This window comes from Odocoileus virginianus, chromosome 19 (genome assembly GCF_023699985.2).
Source record: "Odocoileus virginianus isolate 20LAN1187 ecotype Illinois chromosome 19, Ovbor_1.2, whole genome shotgun sequence".
Classification (NCBI taxonomy): domain Eukaryota; kingdom Metazoa; phylum Chordata; class Mammalia; order Artiodactyla; family Cervidae; genus Odocoileus; species Odocoileus virginianus.
This window is the reverse complement of record NC_069692.1, coordinates 24,319,483-24,335,557: the sequence shown is the minus strand read 5'-3', so window position 1 is coordinate 24,335,557 and position 16,075 is coordinate 24,319,483. Positions and strand designations below refer to the sequence as shown.

The window sequence follows — 16,075 nt, the reverse complement described above, 5'->3', positions numbered from 1 at the left end:
TATTCTTACCACAACCCTATGAGGCAGCTATCTTTGTATCATCTTTGTGAAGAGGAAATTGAGGCTCCTAAATGTGATTTACCAAGTTCTATAGTTGCTAAAGGAAAGAACTGGGACCAACCTAGCAATATTATTAACATTCATACATCTGAATCATTTGTTCATCCTTTCATTTTATTTAACTGGCAGAGTAATTAGGTACCATTTATTGTACTAGTTGATGTTTACAGGAGTAAGACATGGTTCCTGCCTCCAAGCAAGGCATTTGTCTAGAAGAAAATGGACAATTATAATAGAATGCAGTATTAATAATATGATAGAAAAGAGCAACATGAACGGTTGTCAGACAATATTTAACTTTTCTGTGGTAAGTAAAGGGTGGGGTGTAAGGAGAGAGAGAGAGAGCACAGGAATGAGTCAGTTAACGTTTGTGTTAATGTGAAGGGGGTGGTCATCAGGTAATGTTCTGTAGAGATGATGCCTGAATTGACTTTCAAAGAATGACTATGATTAAGCCTGGTGAAAGGCCAAGAAGGTATTTCCTGTGGACAGAGCTACAGGAGCAAAAGAACGGAGGTATGAGAAAATACAATTCAGTCCCTAAAATTGATGCATAAGCTATTTTTTCTTAGCTTCTTAAAAAATTAATAACATTCTTTGAATTTAACTACTATCAAAAAGAATGTTTATATACTCTATACTATAAAGACATATTCTGGATGCATGAGACAAGTGCTCGGGCCTGGTGCACGGGAAGACCCAGAGGGATCGGGTGGAGAGGGAGGTGGGAGGGGGGACCGGGATGGGGAATACATGTAAATCCATGGCTAATTCATTTCCATGTATGACAAAAACCACTGCAATGTTGTAAAGTAATTAGCCTCCAACTAATAAAAATAAATGAAAAAAAAAGACATATTCTTACCTTAATATTGATTATAATATCAGGTTTCAATTTTAAATTTCTAATTAATTCTATTTGCTGCAGAGTAGTCATGGCATCCTGTGAAAGTGATGGTATTTCAGTGATAATATAGCCTGTAAAGTGAAACATAATTTTAAAAGTTTTATAATATTATCAATATCTGAGTGAGTGGATTTATTATTACTTTATAAAAACATAATTTCTTTATTGATGAATACTAATGCTGATCTTAAAATATCTGTTGACATTTAAAATTAATAGTTAAGGTTATTGCCACATGAAGTATAACTATGAATAATGTTTCTCTGGCAATAAAACTATTGGGCTAAAGGAGACATCTTTAAAAATTCCAAATCAATTTGTTTTAGGCACAAGAGGTGCCTAGAGAAGGAAATTCCATGCTATTAATTCTTTAACTCATCTTAGGAAAACTCATATGGTGAGTGGTAAAGGTAAATTGTAGGGGTTGCATGGTATATTATTTTTCTTTCTTGAATTAATATTTCATAATAGAATATACATATACAGTGTTTATGTAAGTTACAGAGAATTAAAAAAAATCCATGTAACCCTCATACAGTTTAAGAAACAACATTATTAATACGATTTTGGCTTAGTATGCTTATTGGCTTGCATCCCTACCCCAAAACCTATATCTGCCCATTGAAATTCACCCTTGATACCATTATCATATTAGTTTCCTTAATATATTTATTTAATATGTCACTCTCTTGTTTGAGAAACCTTACTCTGTTTTAAAATTTATGTATTTTTAATTGAAGGATAATTGCTTTACAGAATTTTGTTGCTTCCGTCAAACCTCAATATGAATCACCCATAGGTATACATATACTCCCTCCCACCTCCCTCCCCATCCCACTCCTCTAAGTTGATACAGAGCCCCTGTTTAAGTTTCCTGATCCATACAGAAATCCTTTCTATTAATAGAACAGAATAAAGTCTTGACTCTGTCACTGGAAATTAAAGGCCTTCGACAAGTTTTCCTGCTGTTTTAGAGAATATTTTTTCCTTGGAGGAACTGACAAATTATGGTTATTAACCTTTGATTTTTGGTACACATTTTATAAAAAGTTAGTGTAGTGAGGTTGTCAAGACTGACCAGTGCCTCCTCTGGGACATGAAGGCTGGCATTAACCCCTTGGACTGACACCCTGCAGGGCTGGGTGCTGTGGTGAAGGTGACTGCATGAGTTAGCCCTAGACTGAATTCAACCGTGGCCCAGCTGACCCATCCTGATCAGATAAATCCAGAGACCAGTCAGTCCCCAGAGATCATCACCCCACCCCCCCGCCAACTCTAAGCAACAAGGGATTACACAAGACCTCCCTCCCATCCCCCTGCTCAGCACTGCTCACCTCTGTGAATCTGCAGTGCATGACAGAAAGATGCTTGGCACTCTGTTTGCTCTCTAGCACCCTGCCCGCTACCACAACCAATGCCACTGCTCAGAGAGCTTCTCAGGCATTCCAAGCCTGACTGTCTGCAGGCATGCCAAACCTTGCGTATACATGTATATTCGAATGAACTTCCTACTTGGTCTCTTTCCTGGTGGAACCAGCAGGAAGGTGGGACCAGCAGAAATAGCAGGTTGTTTCCATGGGGTCTGGCTCTTAGTGTTCTGTCTCAGTGTTCTGAGCAATGGATTTGGGGGCTTTACCCACTGAGAGGTGGCCAGTATCATCATATCCAGACTCCAGAAATATATTTATGGAAGAATTGTGGCAGAGATAGTTATGTTGCTTGTCTCACCATTGAAGATTTAGAGGAATAACTTAGTTCTCTAGATCCAATTCTGGGAAGATCTCAAGGGGATACTTCTTAGAGCGACTGAGCCCACTGTTAACCTCTCTAATCCCAGAGATGTGTTGTAAAGATGGAAGCATAGATGAGGATTCCATCATCCCATCCCACCTTTCCTTGACACCATTACTAAGCCCTTGCACCCCGTGCTAAAGATGGAAGAATGGTAGACCCCACCCCCTCCTTGCTGGGAAGCTCTGCATATACCATCATAGGCAAGATAGGCACTAGGCAGGTTAATGCCCAGCCTGCATCACCCCCACCAAGGAACAACTCAGACTGTCCACACCACTGCCCAGGGGAAGCCAACTGGCCTGTAGCATCACTTTGCCACCACTTTCTGGCACAGTGGGAAGAAGGTATTCCCACAAAACTGAAGATGGCACGCCACTGCTCTTAGACTGAAGTGTTGAGAGATCCATGGACATCAGGTGGCTTAGCGTCCAGCCAGCCCTGATAGTTACCTCACCTCATGCCAGCCTGACATGAATGGACGCACTGGTGACCAATGACTTAGAGTACCATCTACAACATGACACACCGGGGCAGGGGCTGCCCAGACCAGGGCTGTCCATCAGTCACTTGGGAAAATGATTTTTTCTGGAATATAGAAAGAGAAAGCAGGGAGGGGCTTCTTAGGGTACCCAGGAATTGACTCTTCCTTTTTGTCTCAGGTGAGGATGCAGCTCATGGCATCTGATTTTGGCTCAAGGCCAACACAGCACGACAGGTTGTGAATAAAAGGTTTATAACTATAGATAATGTAAAGTTTTTTTAAATAGTGATAGAAGTTCCAGGTATAAAAGGGCTCTGGTACAGAAAAACATTGATTGGATCTGACAATACTTTACTGTGCAGGGTTCCTGGCAGCACATATCCATCTTTAGGGATTTTGGAATCATCAATCACCCAGCCTCACCCAGGCCCTGACCCAAGTTAAAATCTCTATTTTGAAAGCCCTTCACTTTCAATATCGCTTCTACCATCTACCAGGCTGCTGGATAAGACCAAACATCAAGAAGAATCCTTGCTTAGCAGAGAGTTTCAAACTGTGTTTAGCAGTTTAGCAAAGTGCTATGTTCCAAAGAAATTTCTCTGGGGCTGCTGTAGGATGGGTGAAGGGAGGCTGGGTAGAAGGGACTTGACATCCTGCCTTCACTGTAGCCCTAAATGAGCCCAGTTGGGCATGCCTAGACTGAGGCCATGCACTTGCATGCTGACAGTGTGGCCCTCAGGCTCAAGAATTATTATACAACTGACTTTTCCTCTGCCAGCTCCCAGGACCAGTACCAGGGTCCCAGAAGTCTAGGGGAAAGAGGCATACATTAAATGATACCAGGGGGTATAACTGGCAAAATTCAGAAGCTTAGGAAACTCAAAGACAAATAACCAGTTTCTTCAGCATAAAAAACACAAGATGCTAGACAGAGGCACAGGCATTTTAAAGATAAAAGGAAACTGTGACACAAAAAGCAATAGCAATATGTGAAACCTGGTTGGTTGGATCCTGCTTCAAACAAACAAACAAACAAGCAAATTAAAGCCAACTAGAAAAAAAAAATATATGAGGTACTGGGTGAAATTTGACCACAGACGGGTGAGTAGATGAATTATTATTAACTTTTAGGTATGATAATGGTAATATGATAAGTTTTAAAGGAATCCTTATCTTTTTGAGATACAAACTGAAACATTTACAGATGATATGATATGGATTAGCTTCAAAGTAAAGTTGGTTGGGGGAGGGGTATAGTCAGAAGTGTGAATAAAGACGGGACAAGAGCTGTTATTGTTGAATCTGGGTGAGAGACACATGGGGGGTTTTATACCAGTCTCTCTACTTTCATTTGACATTTTCCATAATAAGTTAAAAAGTTTATGAACATTGTGAATGGCAAGCTGAGTAGATTTATTTTTCTAATATTTCTTTTTTTTCTTTCTCTTTTTGCCAGTACTTAACAATTTATGCCATCTTTTTGTGACCGAGTAAGTCACCCTAAATTTTATTAAGAGGTAAGGTGAAGTAAAGAATAAACAAAAAGATATTTGCCTATATACCTTTATATATATTCTTCAGTTTCAATCATTATACTTTTTGAGGTAATTTAATGACCTAAACTGGAATTCTGTGATTGTCTTTCTTTTACCTATTTATTCATTTTACTTTCCTCATTCTGAGTGTTTTTCCTAAGTTCATTCTCTTTGTTGGAGGAGGGAATGTCAACCCACTCCAGTATTCTTGCCTGGAGAACCCCCACAGACAGAGAAGCCTGGCGGGCTACAGTCCACGGAGTCACAAAGAGTCAGACACGACTGAGCAACTAAACACATTCTCTTTATTACTGATCACTAGATAGTTAAATCGGAGAAGGCAATGGCACCCCACTCCAGTACTCTTGCCTGGAAAATCCCATGGACGGAGGAACCTGGTAGGCTGCAGTCCATGGGGTCGCAAAGAGTCAGACATGACTGAGCGACTTCACTTTCACTTTTCACTTTTATGCATTGGAGAAGGAAATGGCAACCCACTCCAGTGTTCTTGCTTGGAGAATCCCAGGGATGGGGTTGCACAGAGTCAGACACGACTGAAGTGACTTAGCAGTAGCAGATAGTTAAATGGATGAAGTGTATTTATATGAAATAAAAGAGATGATATGTGGATATATTAATATATTTATGTATTAAATAGTTCATTCTGTATATATAGATCTTTCTACATATAGATATAGACTATATATATATATATATAATAATCTACATCTTTGGCCACTGATCAGCATCAACTGCAACTAACTATGTATGTATACACACACACATATATAGTACACACACACATATATAGTCTTCAGTGAGAAGTCTGCTGTTGCTATTTCCACTATTGATTTTCATTGTACTGCACTTTATTTGTGCCCCTGTATTCTTAATAGTCACAGCGCCCTCTGTTAATGTACTGAGACTATAAAGCAGATCTCTATATTTTTTTCTCTCATTCAGTAAATCTCTTTCAGGTGGATGATTTTCTCCCAAACATATCTTTATTCTTCCTTCTTTGGCAAATGCCATAGAGTTTGCCCTTTTCCTTTTAGTCATTCTGAACTTAAGTAGGCTGTCTTGGGAAATTAGGTCCAAAGTCCCAGTTCAGCATCTGTTTGAGCGCAGAGAGATTTCTCAGGTCCAGAGCCAGAGGGTAGACTGGATAGAGGCTGAAGCCTGCAAGTATCTGGAGCCAGAGGATAAGTTGGTGTCATTCTAGTTCCCATTCTGGTCTTATGATTGTGGATTAATGCAGAGAACCTAACCATTGACAGGACTTAATAATAAAACTCAGGGCAAATAGGAAAGCAGTTAGCACAGGCTGTCAGCGCTGCATGAAGGACCACAGCAGATTATTGATGCTTTTGCTGAGTAACACGTTGCTAAAAGAAGGTTGAATCACATAAACTTAAATTTTGAAAACAAATGTAGATTCTGAAGAACAAAAACAAGTAAACAAGCAAATAAAACTATCAGAGTCACTCAATTGAATTCAGCCTCTGGGATTCCTGCGCCAGGGGAAAAAATAAAAGGTGCAACTCCAGGAATTATTTGTGCCTCAGATAAACCATGAGTCTTAAGGTTTCTCTGAGAGCCACTGATGTATAAAAAGAAACATACCGTGCTTGCTTCAGCAGCACATATACTAATTGGAACGATACAGAGAAGATTAGCATGGCCCCTGTGCAAGGATGACATGCAAATTCGTGAAGCATTCCCTATTTTTAAGAGAAATTAAGGAAACAATACCATTCACCATTGCAACAAAAAGAATAAAATACTTAGGAATATATCTACCTAAAGAAACAAAAGACTTATACATAGAAAACTATAAATCACTGATGAAAGAAATCAAAGAGGACACAAACAGATGGAGAAATATACCATGTTTATGGATTGGAAGAATCAATATTGTCAAAATGGCTATACTACCAAAGCAATCTATAGATTCAATGCAATCCCTATCAAGCTACCAACAGTATTTTTCACAGAACTAGAACAAATAATTTCACAATTTGTATGGAAATACAAAAAACCTCAAATAGCCAAAGTAATCTTGAGAAAGAAGAATGGAACTGGAGGAATCAACCTGCCTGACTTCAGACTATACTACAAAGCCACAGTCATCATACAGTATGGTATTGGCACAAAGACAGAAATATAGATCAATGGAACAGAATAGAAAGCCCAGAGATAAATCCATGAACCTATGGTCACCTTATCTTCAACAAAGGAGGCAAGGATATACAATGGAAAAAAGACAACCTCTTTAACAAGTGGTGTTGGGAAAACTGGTCAACCACCTGTAAAAGAATGAAACTAGAACACTTTCTAACACCATACACAAAAATAAACTCAAAATGGATTAAAGATCTAAATGTAAGACCAGAAACTATCAAACTCCTAGAGGAGAACATAGGCAAAACACTCTCCGACATAAATCACAGCAGGATCCTCTATGACCCACATCCCAGAATTTCAGAAACAAAAGCAAAAATAAACAAATGGGACCTAATGAAACTTAAAAGCTTTTGCACAACAAAGGAAACTATAAGCAAGGTGAAAAGACAGCCCTCAGATTGGGAGAAAATAATAGCAAACGAAGCAACAGACAAAGGATTAATCTCAAAAATATACAAGCAACTCCTCCAGCTCAACTCCAGAAAAATAAATGACCCAATCAAAAAATGGGCCAAAGAACTAAACAGACATTTTTCCAAAGAAGACATACAGATGGCTAAAAAACACATGAAAAGATGCTCAACATCACTCATTATCAGAGAAATGCAAATCAAAACCACAATGAGGTACCATTACACGCCAGTCAGGATAGCTGCTATCCAAAAGTCTACAAGCAATAAATGCTGGAGAGGGTGTGGAGAAAAGGGAACCCTCTTACACTGTTGGTGGGAATGCAAACTAGTACTGTTTTCCGCTATGGAAAACAGTGTGGAGATTTCTTAAAAAACTGGAAATAGAACTGCCATATGACCCAGCAATCCCACTCCTGGGTATACACACCAAGGAAACCAGATCTGAAAGAGACACGTGCACCGCAATGTTCATCGCAGCACTGTTTATCATAGCCAGGACATGGAAGCAACCTAGATGCCCATCAGCAGATGAATGGATAAGGAAGCTGTGGTACATATACACCATGGAATATTACTCAGCCATTAAAAAGAATTCATTTGAATCAGTTCTAATGAGATGGATGAAACTGGAGCCCATTATAAGAGTGAAGTAAGCCAGAAAGATAAAGACCATTACAGTATAGTAACACATATATATGGAATTTAGAAAGATGGTAACGATAACCCTATATGCAAAACAGAAAAAGAGACACAGATGTATAGAACAGACTTTTGGACTCTGTGGGAGAAGGTGAGGGTGGGATGTTTCGAGAGAACAGCATCGAAACATGTATATTATCTAGGGTGAAACAGATCACCAGCCCAGGTTGGATGCATGAGACAGGTGCTCGGACCTGGTGCACTGGGAAGAACCAGAGGGATCAGGCGGAGAGGGAGGTGGGAGGGGGGATCAGGATGGGGAATACGTGTAGATTCATGGCTGATTCATGTCAATGTATGACAAAACCCACTACAATATTGTAAAGTAATTAGCCTCCAACTAATAAATAAATAAATAAATAAATAAATAAAATAATAATAATAAAAAGAAAAAAAAGAGAAACATACCAAAGTGAGAGACTTCTGAGGAGTTCAGCTTCTCCAACATTAACTTTGTGACAAGTTCATCTGGAATGCTTTGGCCACTGACCAGCAGTGACTGCAACTAAGAACAAGCATAGATATTGTATATGACAGTATAATGTACATGCGATACACAGCTTTTAAAGAAATCATAACAGTTTTGAAACTTAGATTTACCATAGCTCCTGTTATAGTGTCACTGGCAATCTGTTCTTCCAAAATTGGTAAAGCTAAAATATGAATTCAGAATATTAGCATAAATTGTTCTGAGAATTTTCAAGTAAGAAACATATTTGTATGTTTTTAACTAGTAACACAGATTGAGATTTGTATCACTTTAGAGTTTACAAAGCACATTTACACTCATTATATCATTTAAGCCTATCTAAAGTACAAGGTAGCAGAATGTGTTCCATAAACAACTTCTCTCTGACATTCACCCAGCTAAAAGATCCTGGGGAAGCTAACTTCCCAAACACCTTTGCGTCTTGCATGCTTGTGCTCTGTGTAGTATACCAGGGAATACGGATGAAATGAGGTTGTATATGAAATGAGGTTCCAAATGACAATGATTTGGAAATTAGAAAGAATTATACAAAGTATACACTAGTACTAACATTACTAGTTCAGATACTTTTATAACCATGCATAGTTATATCTACAGCCCATTAATTTTGCACAGATTGTATAAAAGGAAATTATACATCAAGAAATGTTAAAAATAGATAAAACTCTGAAATTAATCTAGGAAAAAGGGGTCCTGAGGGTGAAATTCTAATAACTTGGTTCCTTTTCAAGAGGAGACATTTAATCCCATCATGAAAGATATTCTAGGACAGAAATGACAGGGGCATAACCTAGTGGAGGACCCAGGAACCTATGATGTCCCTATCTGCTGTTAATCTATGATAAGTTTGGTGCTTTTTAAGATTTCCTACAAGTGGATTTTATTTTGATAATGAAAAAGGGGACATTTTAAAAGTTTTGTGTGTGTGTGTGTTACATGTTAACAAACTGTTCTCCCTCCCAAGTTGTACCAGATCATCATTGCACTAACAGCATGTGAAATGCTCATTTGATAACATTCTTGCTAACAATGATAGTAGAAACTGTAAAGATTCACTGCCAATCTATTCAGCAAATATGGATCAGATTATTTACATTAGCATTTCTTTGAATAATAACAAAGTTAAACTCTTTTTCATGTATTTGTCCATTTTTATTTCTACTTTTATGAATTTTAGATTCATTTTTTTGCTTATTTTTCTTTTAAGGCATAAATGGTTTTATTGATTAAATGAATATGTATGTACAAAGATACAAATCCCTGTCTTATATATTGCAAAGAATGAAAAGCGAATTACAAATGACAAAAAATAAAATTAATCATTGAAGATAATTTAGTCCTGGGAAATCTTCCCATGAGAAGCTGTGAGAGTTCCCTCTCTTCTCATCTTTCATAGGGAGATACCCACAACACACGTATCCCCATTCGTTCTAAATTATGCAATCAGAGAACTGGAGGCAGTAGAATGAAGTCAAAGATGTTTCATAAACATCTTAAATTCTATGACCAAAATTAAGACTAACAGAAGGGCAAAACATGTTTGATGCTATTTTAAAGATAATATTAAATGGGGTTGGTAGTGATGTCTGATAAAGCAAATACAGCAAATAATCATAGACTCTAGATAGTAAGTAGATGGGCGTATGGGTGTTCATTGTATAATGCTTTACATTTTAATGCATATTTGTAAATTTTCATAATAAAATATTGGGGGGAAAGGTAAAATTTACCTTCTACACGAATACATTTCCATGCCTGTGTTATCTGTTGGGCTAATGTTGTCTTCCCAACCCCCTTAAAAAGAAAGACATTATGTAAAACCTAAGAGAATAGCTATTTGCCAACAAAACACAATTTTTAAAGATTATATTAATAGGTACTGCAATTACATAAATATTATCAAGTAAAATTTTTTCCATACAATAAATAAAGAATAGACCCCAGGTATGAAATATTTATAGCTTCATTTTTCTGTGTTCACTGTCCCACTTGTCACATTTTGTGAAGTGATTTGTTTTTTTTTAATTAAGAAAATAGTCCTGAAACCAGGAAGGTGTACTGTAATGGTATTCTAGCTATTGCACTCTTCAATTGTTAAATTTTATAATTCTGAATACAAATCACTGTGATAATATTGAGATTCATCATTTTATTTCCTTCCTAAAGTTTACGATTGTGAATGACTAAATGTAAAGACTTCCATATAGTAACTTTCAAGAGCAAAAACTTGCTTCGTAATAGATATCTTTGAAAAATATCATCGTTTAAAGATAAAAGCTCACTTTAATGAAGTAACGTTTACATCTGATTGCTTCCATTGTTGACTTTTAAAACTCCATTATGTTTTTAGAAACATAATAAAAGTTATTGGAAACATTTCTTGACTCTGTCCCAGGGTCTGTAGAAAAGCAAGTCAAGAATTGGGTTCAGTCCTAAGACTCTGCTATTCCAGAGAGGCTTTTATATTAACCGCCTCAGGCCCTTTAATGGCAGCCACCAACTAGCTCAGTGGCTGAAAACAGTTCTCATCTAGAGGTCCTTACTAGAACCGCCTAGGAAGGAAAGCTATCTTACAACAGCCATTCTTGGTTTCTTCCTGTTTTGTGGAAAACTGATACATAGGTCCACTAACAGACTGTGGGGGAAGATGAAGCACATTCCCTCTCAGGAGCTTTAGACAGGGATGGGAGAATCTTCCATTTGTCTCTTTAGTGTTCTGCCTTCACATATCCAGAGAGCCTCACAACAAATTTCACAGAAGTTTTATGTGAAAATTGAGTGTGAAATAACTTTGGATCACATACTATTAATAATTGTCATGGAGCAGTGCTTTGATGGGTTAATTTTTTCATAATATAAAAGCAAAGATAAATACAACATAGGCTCCTTTTCAGTAATAGTGCACAAGAGGAGAGAAAGTTGTAATTTACAACTAATACTATATCAGAGTTCAAGTCATACAATGAAAGTCTAAAAAACACTCAAAAAATTAGCACATTATGTGGTTTTCATTCTTATATGGTAATATTAGATTATGACTTTAAAAATTTTAAATTATATTAAATAATAAGTTAGAAGAGATAACTTACTGGTTTCCCAAATACAACAAAGCAAACAGGTTTAGACAACATAAAGTTTATGTCAGCTTCATCTTCATTAAATATGTCCAAAAAAGGATGCTTTTCTGTCTTCTCTTGAGAAGTCATAATACAAAACACTATAGTAAGAAAGAGTAAGATTGTTAAAGTGCCTATTTTAGGAGAAATAGACAGGCAGGTTGGGGAGAACTAGAATATTCTGTGAATTTACTAAGCTCAGAAGCCATTCCACTCCACTGAGAGATGGGTTTTGCCAGTAATGGCAAATAAGTTAACTGACTTATTAAAACAATACTTGGTTCATAGTTTGAGACAGAAAGCAAAAGCCAATATATGCTACATAAAAGACAGCTAAAATGAAGTCTCTTTGAAAGACTAAATTAAGGAAAAAATACACACATGTACATATACACATGAATGTTTTGATGTGTGTATCTATTAAAGGTCAAATTAGTGTACACACAATCACCCAAAAAAAGCTCAATAGCAGACACTTAAAAAAATAAAATTAAATGCTATATGTATATACACAAAAAAATTTGTCTATGGGTGTGTATGTAGGGCCTACTAGTGGCTCTAAAAGAAATCCTAATGGAAATGAGAAAACATGCAGAACTGAAAAACAATGAAACTAATATATAACAAGATAAATAAGCTTACAATTTAAGAAGCTAGAAAAAGAAAAATAGTAAACATAGAAAAAAAATTTTTAATTAATAAATTAGAAAATAAACATTATACAAAGAAGGTCAACAAAGCTAAATAGTGGTATTTTGAAAAGATTTAGAAATAGAAAACCCTATCAAGATTGATCAAGAACAGAAGATAGAAAGCACAGACAATATTAGACATTAATTTTTTAGAGGTGTGTTTTCTTGCATCTCAAAGCTAAGATTTTCCTGTTTTTGTTTTTTATTTCTTTCATTGTAGTCAGAGAATGTTCTCCATGTTATAATAATTCTTTGAAATTTGTCGAGTCTTGTCTTATGGCCTAGCACATGATAATTTTCAAAAAAATTCCCTAAATCTTTGAGAAGAAGAAACAATTTATATTTGTTTGATGTAGTATTCTTTAAATGTTGACATCAAGTTTGTGAATTTCATTGGTTAAGTCTTCCATAATGCTTACTGATTTATTGTTGATCTAACAAGATTAGACATAGAAGGAAGCAAAACAGAGAAAATAATGCTGCAGATAGATAAGATGCTATCATAAAGTTATCCCAAATAAATTTTAAAACTTAAGCAAAACTGACAAATTACTAGAAAAAACAGTTTCTTAAGAAAAAGAGAAAAACTTGAGTGGTTCTATAACCATTAAAGAAACGGAATCAGTAACTATAAGTCTTCCCACAAGAAAACCAGATGGTTTTATTGAAATGCTCCAAGTCTTAAAATTATATAGACAGTCTTTCAGAAAAATGATAAAGTGGAGACTTCTTACATCAGTTTATGGGTCTCATATAACCTCCATACCTAAACCAGAGAATAGTGCAAAAAAGCAAAATTATATGCCAATTTCATTCATGAACAAGATTCTTAAAAATCCTAATCAAAGTAGTTAACAAGTTGAATTTAGCAATATATGAAGAAGATAAGATCATTACACTAAGTTGGGTTTCCCCAGGAATTCAAGGACAGTTTAATGTGGGAAAATTAATTTTCATATTAAAATAAATTTAAGGAGAAAAACTATATGATCATCTTAATAGAAGTAGAGCTTCCCTGGTAGCTCAGTTGGTAAAATCACCTGCTGGCAATGCTGGAGGTTCAACCCCTGGGCTGGGAAGATCCCCTGGAGAAGGAAATGGCAACCCTCTCCAGTACGCTTGCCTGGAAAATCCCATGGATGGAAGAACGTCATAGGCTACAGTCCATGGGGTCGCAACGAGTCGGACACGACTAAGTGACTTCGCTTTCACTTTAATAGAAGTATGAAATAATTCAGCACCCTTTAATGATCACTAAAAGATAAACCTCTTACCTACTAAGAATAGAAGTTCTTTTATTGGCACAGTGTAAGACAAAAAGACAACCATTATATCTAATGATTAAATACTTAAAATATTCTTTTTTAAGACAAAGCTATAATTATTTCCAGATGATATAGTTGTTTACATAGAACACTCAAATATACCACAGATAAATTTTAAGAATTAATAAGATAGCCCAGTTTGCTGAATTCAAAATCATTATATGAAATTCAGTTGTATTTCTATAAATCAAAAATAGCTAGAAAATGTAACCAAAGATAAATATGACTTAACAGCAAAAACATAAACCAATAATTTAATTAGGATTAAACAGAATGAAAGATATACAAGCCCTTTATGGAAAAGTTATAAAACCTTATGAAAATATTTTAATAAGCAGACTTTCCATGAAAGATGGACCAAAACTTTGTCCTAGTGGTCTGGGAAATTGCTCATGGAACCATGAAAAATGGATTAGAGGGGAATATGTGTGTGTGTGTGTATGCGCTCCGTTCACTTTAGTTGTGTTCGACTCTTTGTGACCCCGTGGACTGTATCCCGCCAGGTTCCTCTGTCCATGGAATTATCCAGTCAAGAACACTGGAGTGGGTTGTCATTTCCCTCTCCAGGAGATCTTCCCAACCCAGGGACTGAACCTATATCTCCTGCATCTCCTGCACTGCAGGTAAATTCTTTACCATTGAGCCACCGCGGAAGCCAGAGGGGACTATATACTTCCAGGTAAATGTGATATGGTTACATTTTCTGTGCAAGTTAAGAATATTCGAATAGGCTTAAAATACCAATATTATTTTAAGATGACAATATGAAACAAGATGTAGTAAGAAATATTACTAGTATATTAAAAAACTGAGATGAAAACTTCATGAACTAAAGGCCTGAAATTTCAAGATTAGAAAAAAAAAATGCCATGAAAATTAGTATAAAATGTAGTTGTAGAGGCGGAAATGCATCTAAACCTTTTTAAGGGATCATGCATTTATTAGGGAGTCTCCATGATATACAGTAAAGTCAGGGCCCTAAAGCCTGGGATGGAGATATCTCGATGGATGCCTAAGTACCTTGCGTCTTGAACCCCAAACGCTCTGCCTTAACAGAAGTAGTTTTCGCATATCTGGAAAAGAGAGGCTTCTCCTTGTCTCACTTGAGGCAGATGCCTCAGAAAACAATGCTTGACCTTTACAAGGTCTACCTTTATTTTCTCTCATAACTTCTAGAGCAGTAGCTGGGGTTAAGTGTCAGCCCAGCCAAACAGGAGGCGCTGGACAGGAAGAAAGTTATGCAACTAAAGAGCTCCAGGGCCTGACTGTGATGTACCAACAGGAACCAGGAGAAAATGCCTGGGAAAGATCTTGAGGGTGTCAGGTGCGGGGAATGTAGACTGGATAGGAGCTGATTGATATGTGGGCTCTCTCACACTACTCATAGTTAACATCCTAGCTAGGACACCCAAAGAAAGTCCTAATTTTCACTGCTGGTAAGGTGACTTGATGCTTGGAAAAAACCAATAGACTATAGTGAACGAGGTGAAAGTGCCAGACTGCCTTAGCAGGGCATAGAGAAAGGTGTTAAATACTCATGGAAGTGACATGCTAAATCGATTTTTTATGTTAGGCCAGAGAACCATGAGCCAACTCTACTCTTTGGGATGGCCAGAGTATACTCTTCTCATTATGACGTTAAAGAATGAGCTGGTAAGGGGACACTGTCATCATTAAGAAGCTCAGAGGTGGCTGTCCTTTTTGGGGGCCAGGATTTAAGGTAAAGGAGAGGCTGCTATGATACTGGTTTCTCATGTGTCAAAGGGGCTGACAGGGTCTGAAAGAGCAGAGGCCAGGTGGTAGCAATAGGCTGTCAGAAACAAAGTAGGTATAATTACTATACTGGCAGCAAGCCCCAAATGGGAACAAGCAGGACTCTCAGAGATCTGCGGCAGTGTTGATAAACACAGACTTTCTAGGGGTGAGACAGATACACAGTCAATTGAAATGTTGATTACATTTCTAAAATGACACAAGGCAAATGAACCAAAGGCTGATGTCAGTAGCCGAGGTGGAAATCATGATTCCTTGTTCATGATTCCAGAGACAATTTACCGAAGGGAAGGCAAGGAGCTCTTGAGGATGGAGCCTGCAAACTCTATAACAAGTACTGATGATAGGTATTCCCCAGACTTTCTCTAACAGAATCTACAACAATTAACCAGAGAAACAGACACTCTGGAATATTCTCCTCTTTCACAAGCTATAGGACATAGGATCTGAGCTGACATCAACACCAGCAGATCCAAAATGCCATCATAGCCTCCTGTGAGAATGAGGGCAAATGGAGAACCAGTGATAAATGGGGCCGTGGCTCAAATCTATCTTACAGTGCATCCAAGGTGTTTGCAGGATCACTCAGTGGTTATTTTCATGGTT

At 37.1% G+C, this 16,075-nt stretch overlaps 1 protein-coding gene and 1 non-coding gene across 3 annotated transcripts in view; one reads left to right on the top strand and one right to left on the bottom strand.

Annotated features, from left to right (window-relative positions):
- Positions 1 to 16,075, bottom strand: part of AK9 (adenylate kinase 9) — a 111,745-nt gene that overhangs the window by 93,160 nt on the left and 2,510 nt on the right. For both annotated transcript variants that reach the window (XM_070449975.1, XM_070449976.1), the window contains exons 3-7: positions 11,653 to 11,780; positions 10,294 to 10,357; positions 8,674 to 8,726; positions 8,482 to 8,578; positions 926 to 1,038 (exon numbers count right to left, since the gene is read on the bottom strand). In XM_070449975.1, the coding sequence (XP_070306076.1) occupies positions 926 to 1,038; positions 8,482 to 8,578; positions 8,674 to 8,726; positions 10,294 to 10,357; positions 11,653 to 11,769 (444 nt within the window). In that variant the 5' untranslated portion in view covers positions 11,770 to 11,780. The remainder of the gene's footprint in view (positions 1 to 925; positions 1,039 to 8,481; positions 8,579 to 8,673; positions 8,727 to 10,293; positions 10,358 to 11,652; positions 11,781 to 16,075) is intronic.
- LOC139029738 (U6 spliceosomal RNA) lies at positions 6,402 to 6,506 on the top strand. Its single transcript, XR_011481943.1, has one exon. It is a non-coding gene; the product is annotated as a U6 spliceosomal RNA (small nuclear RNA).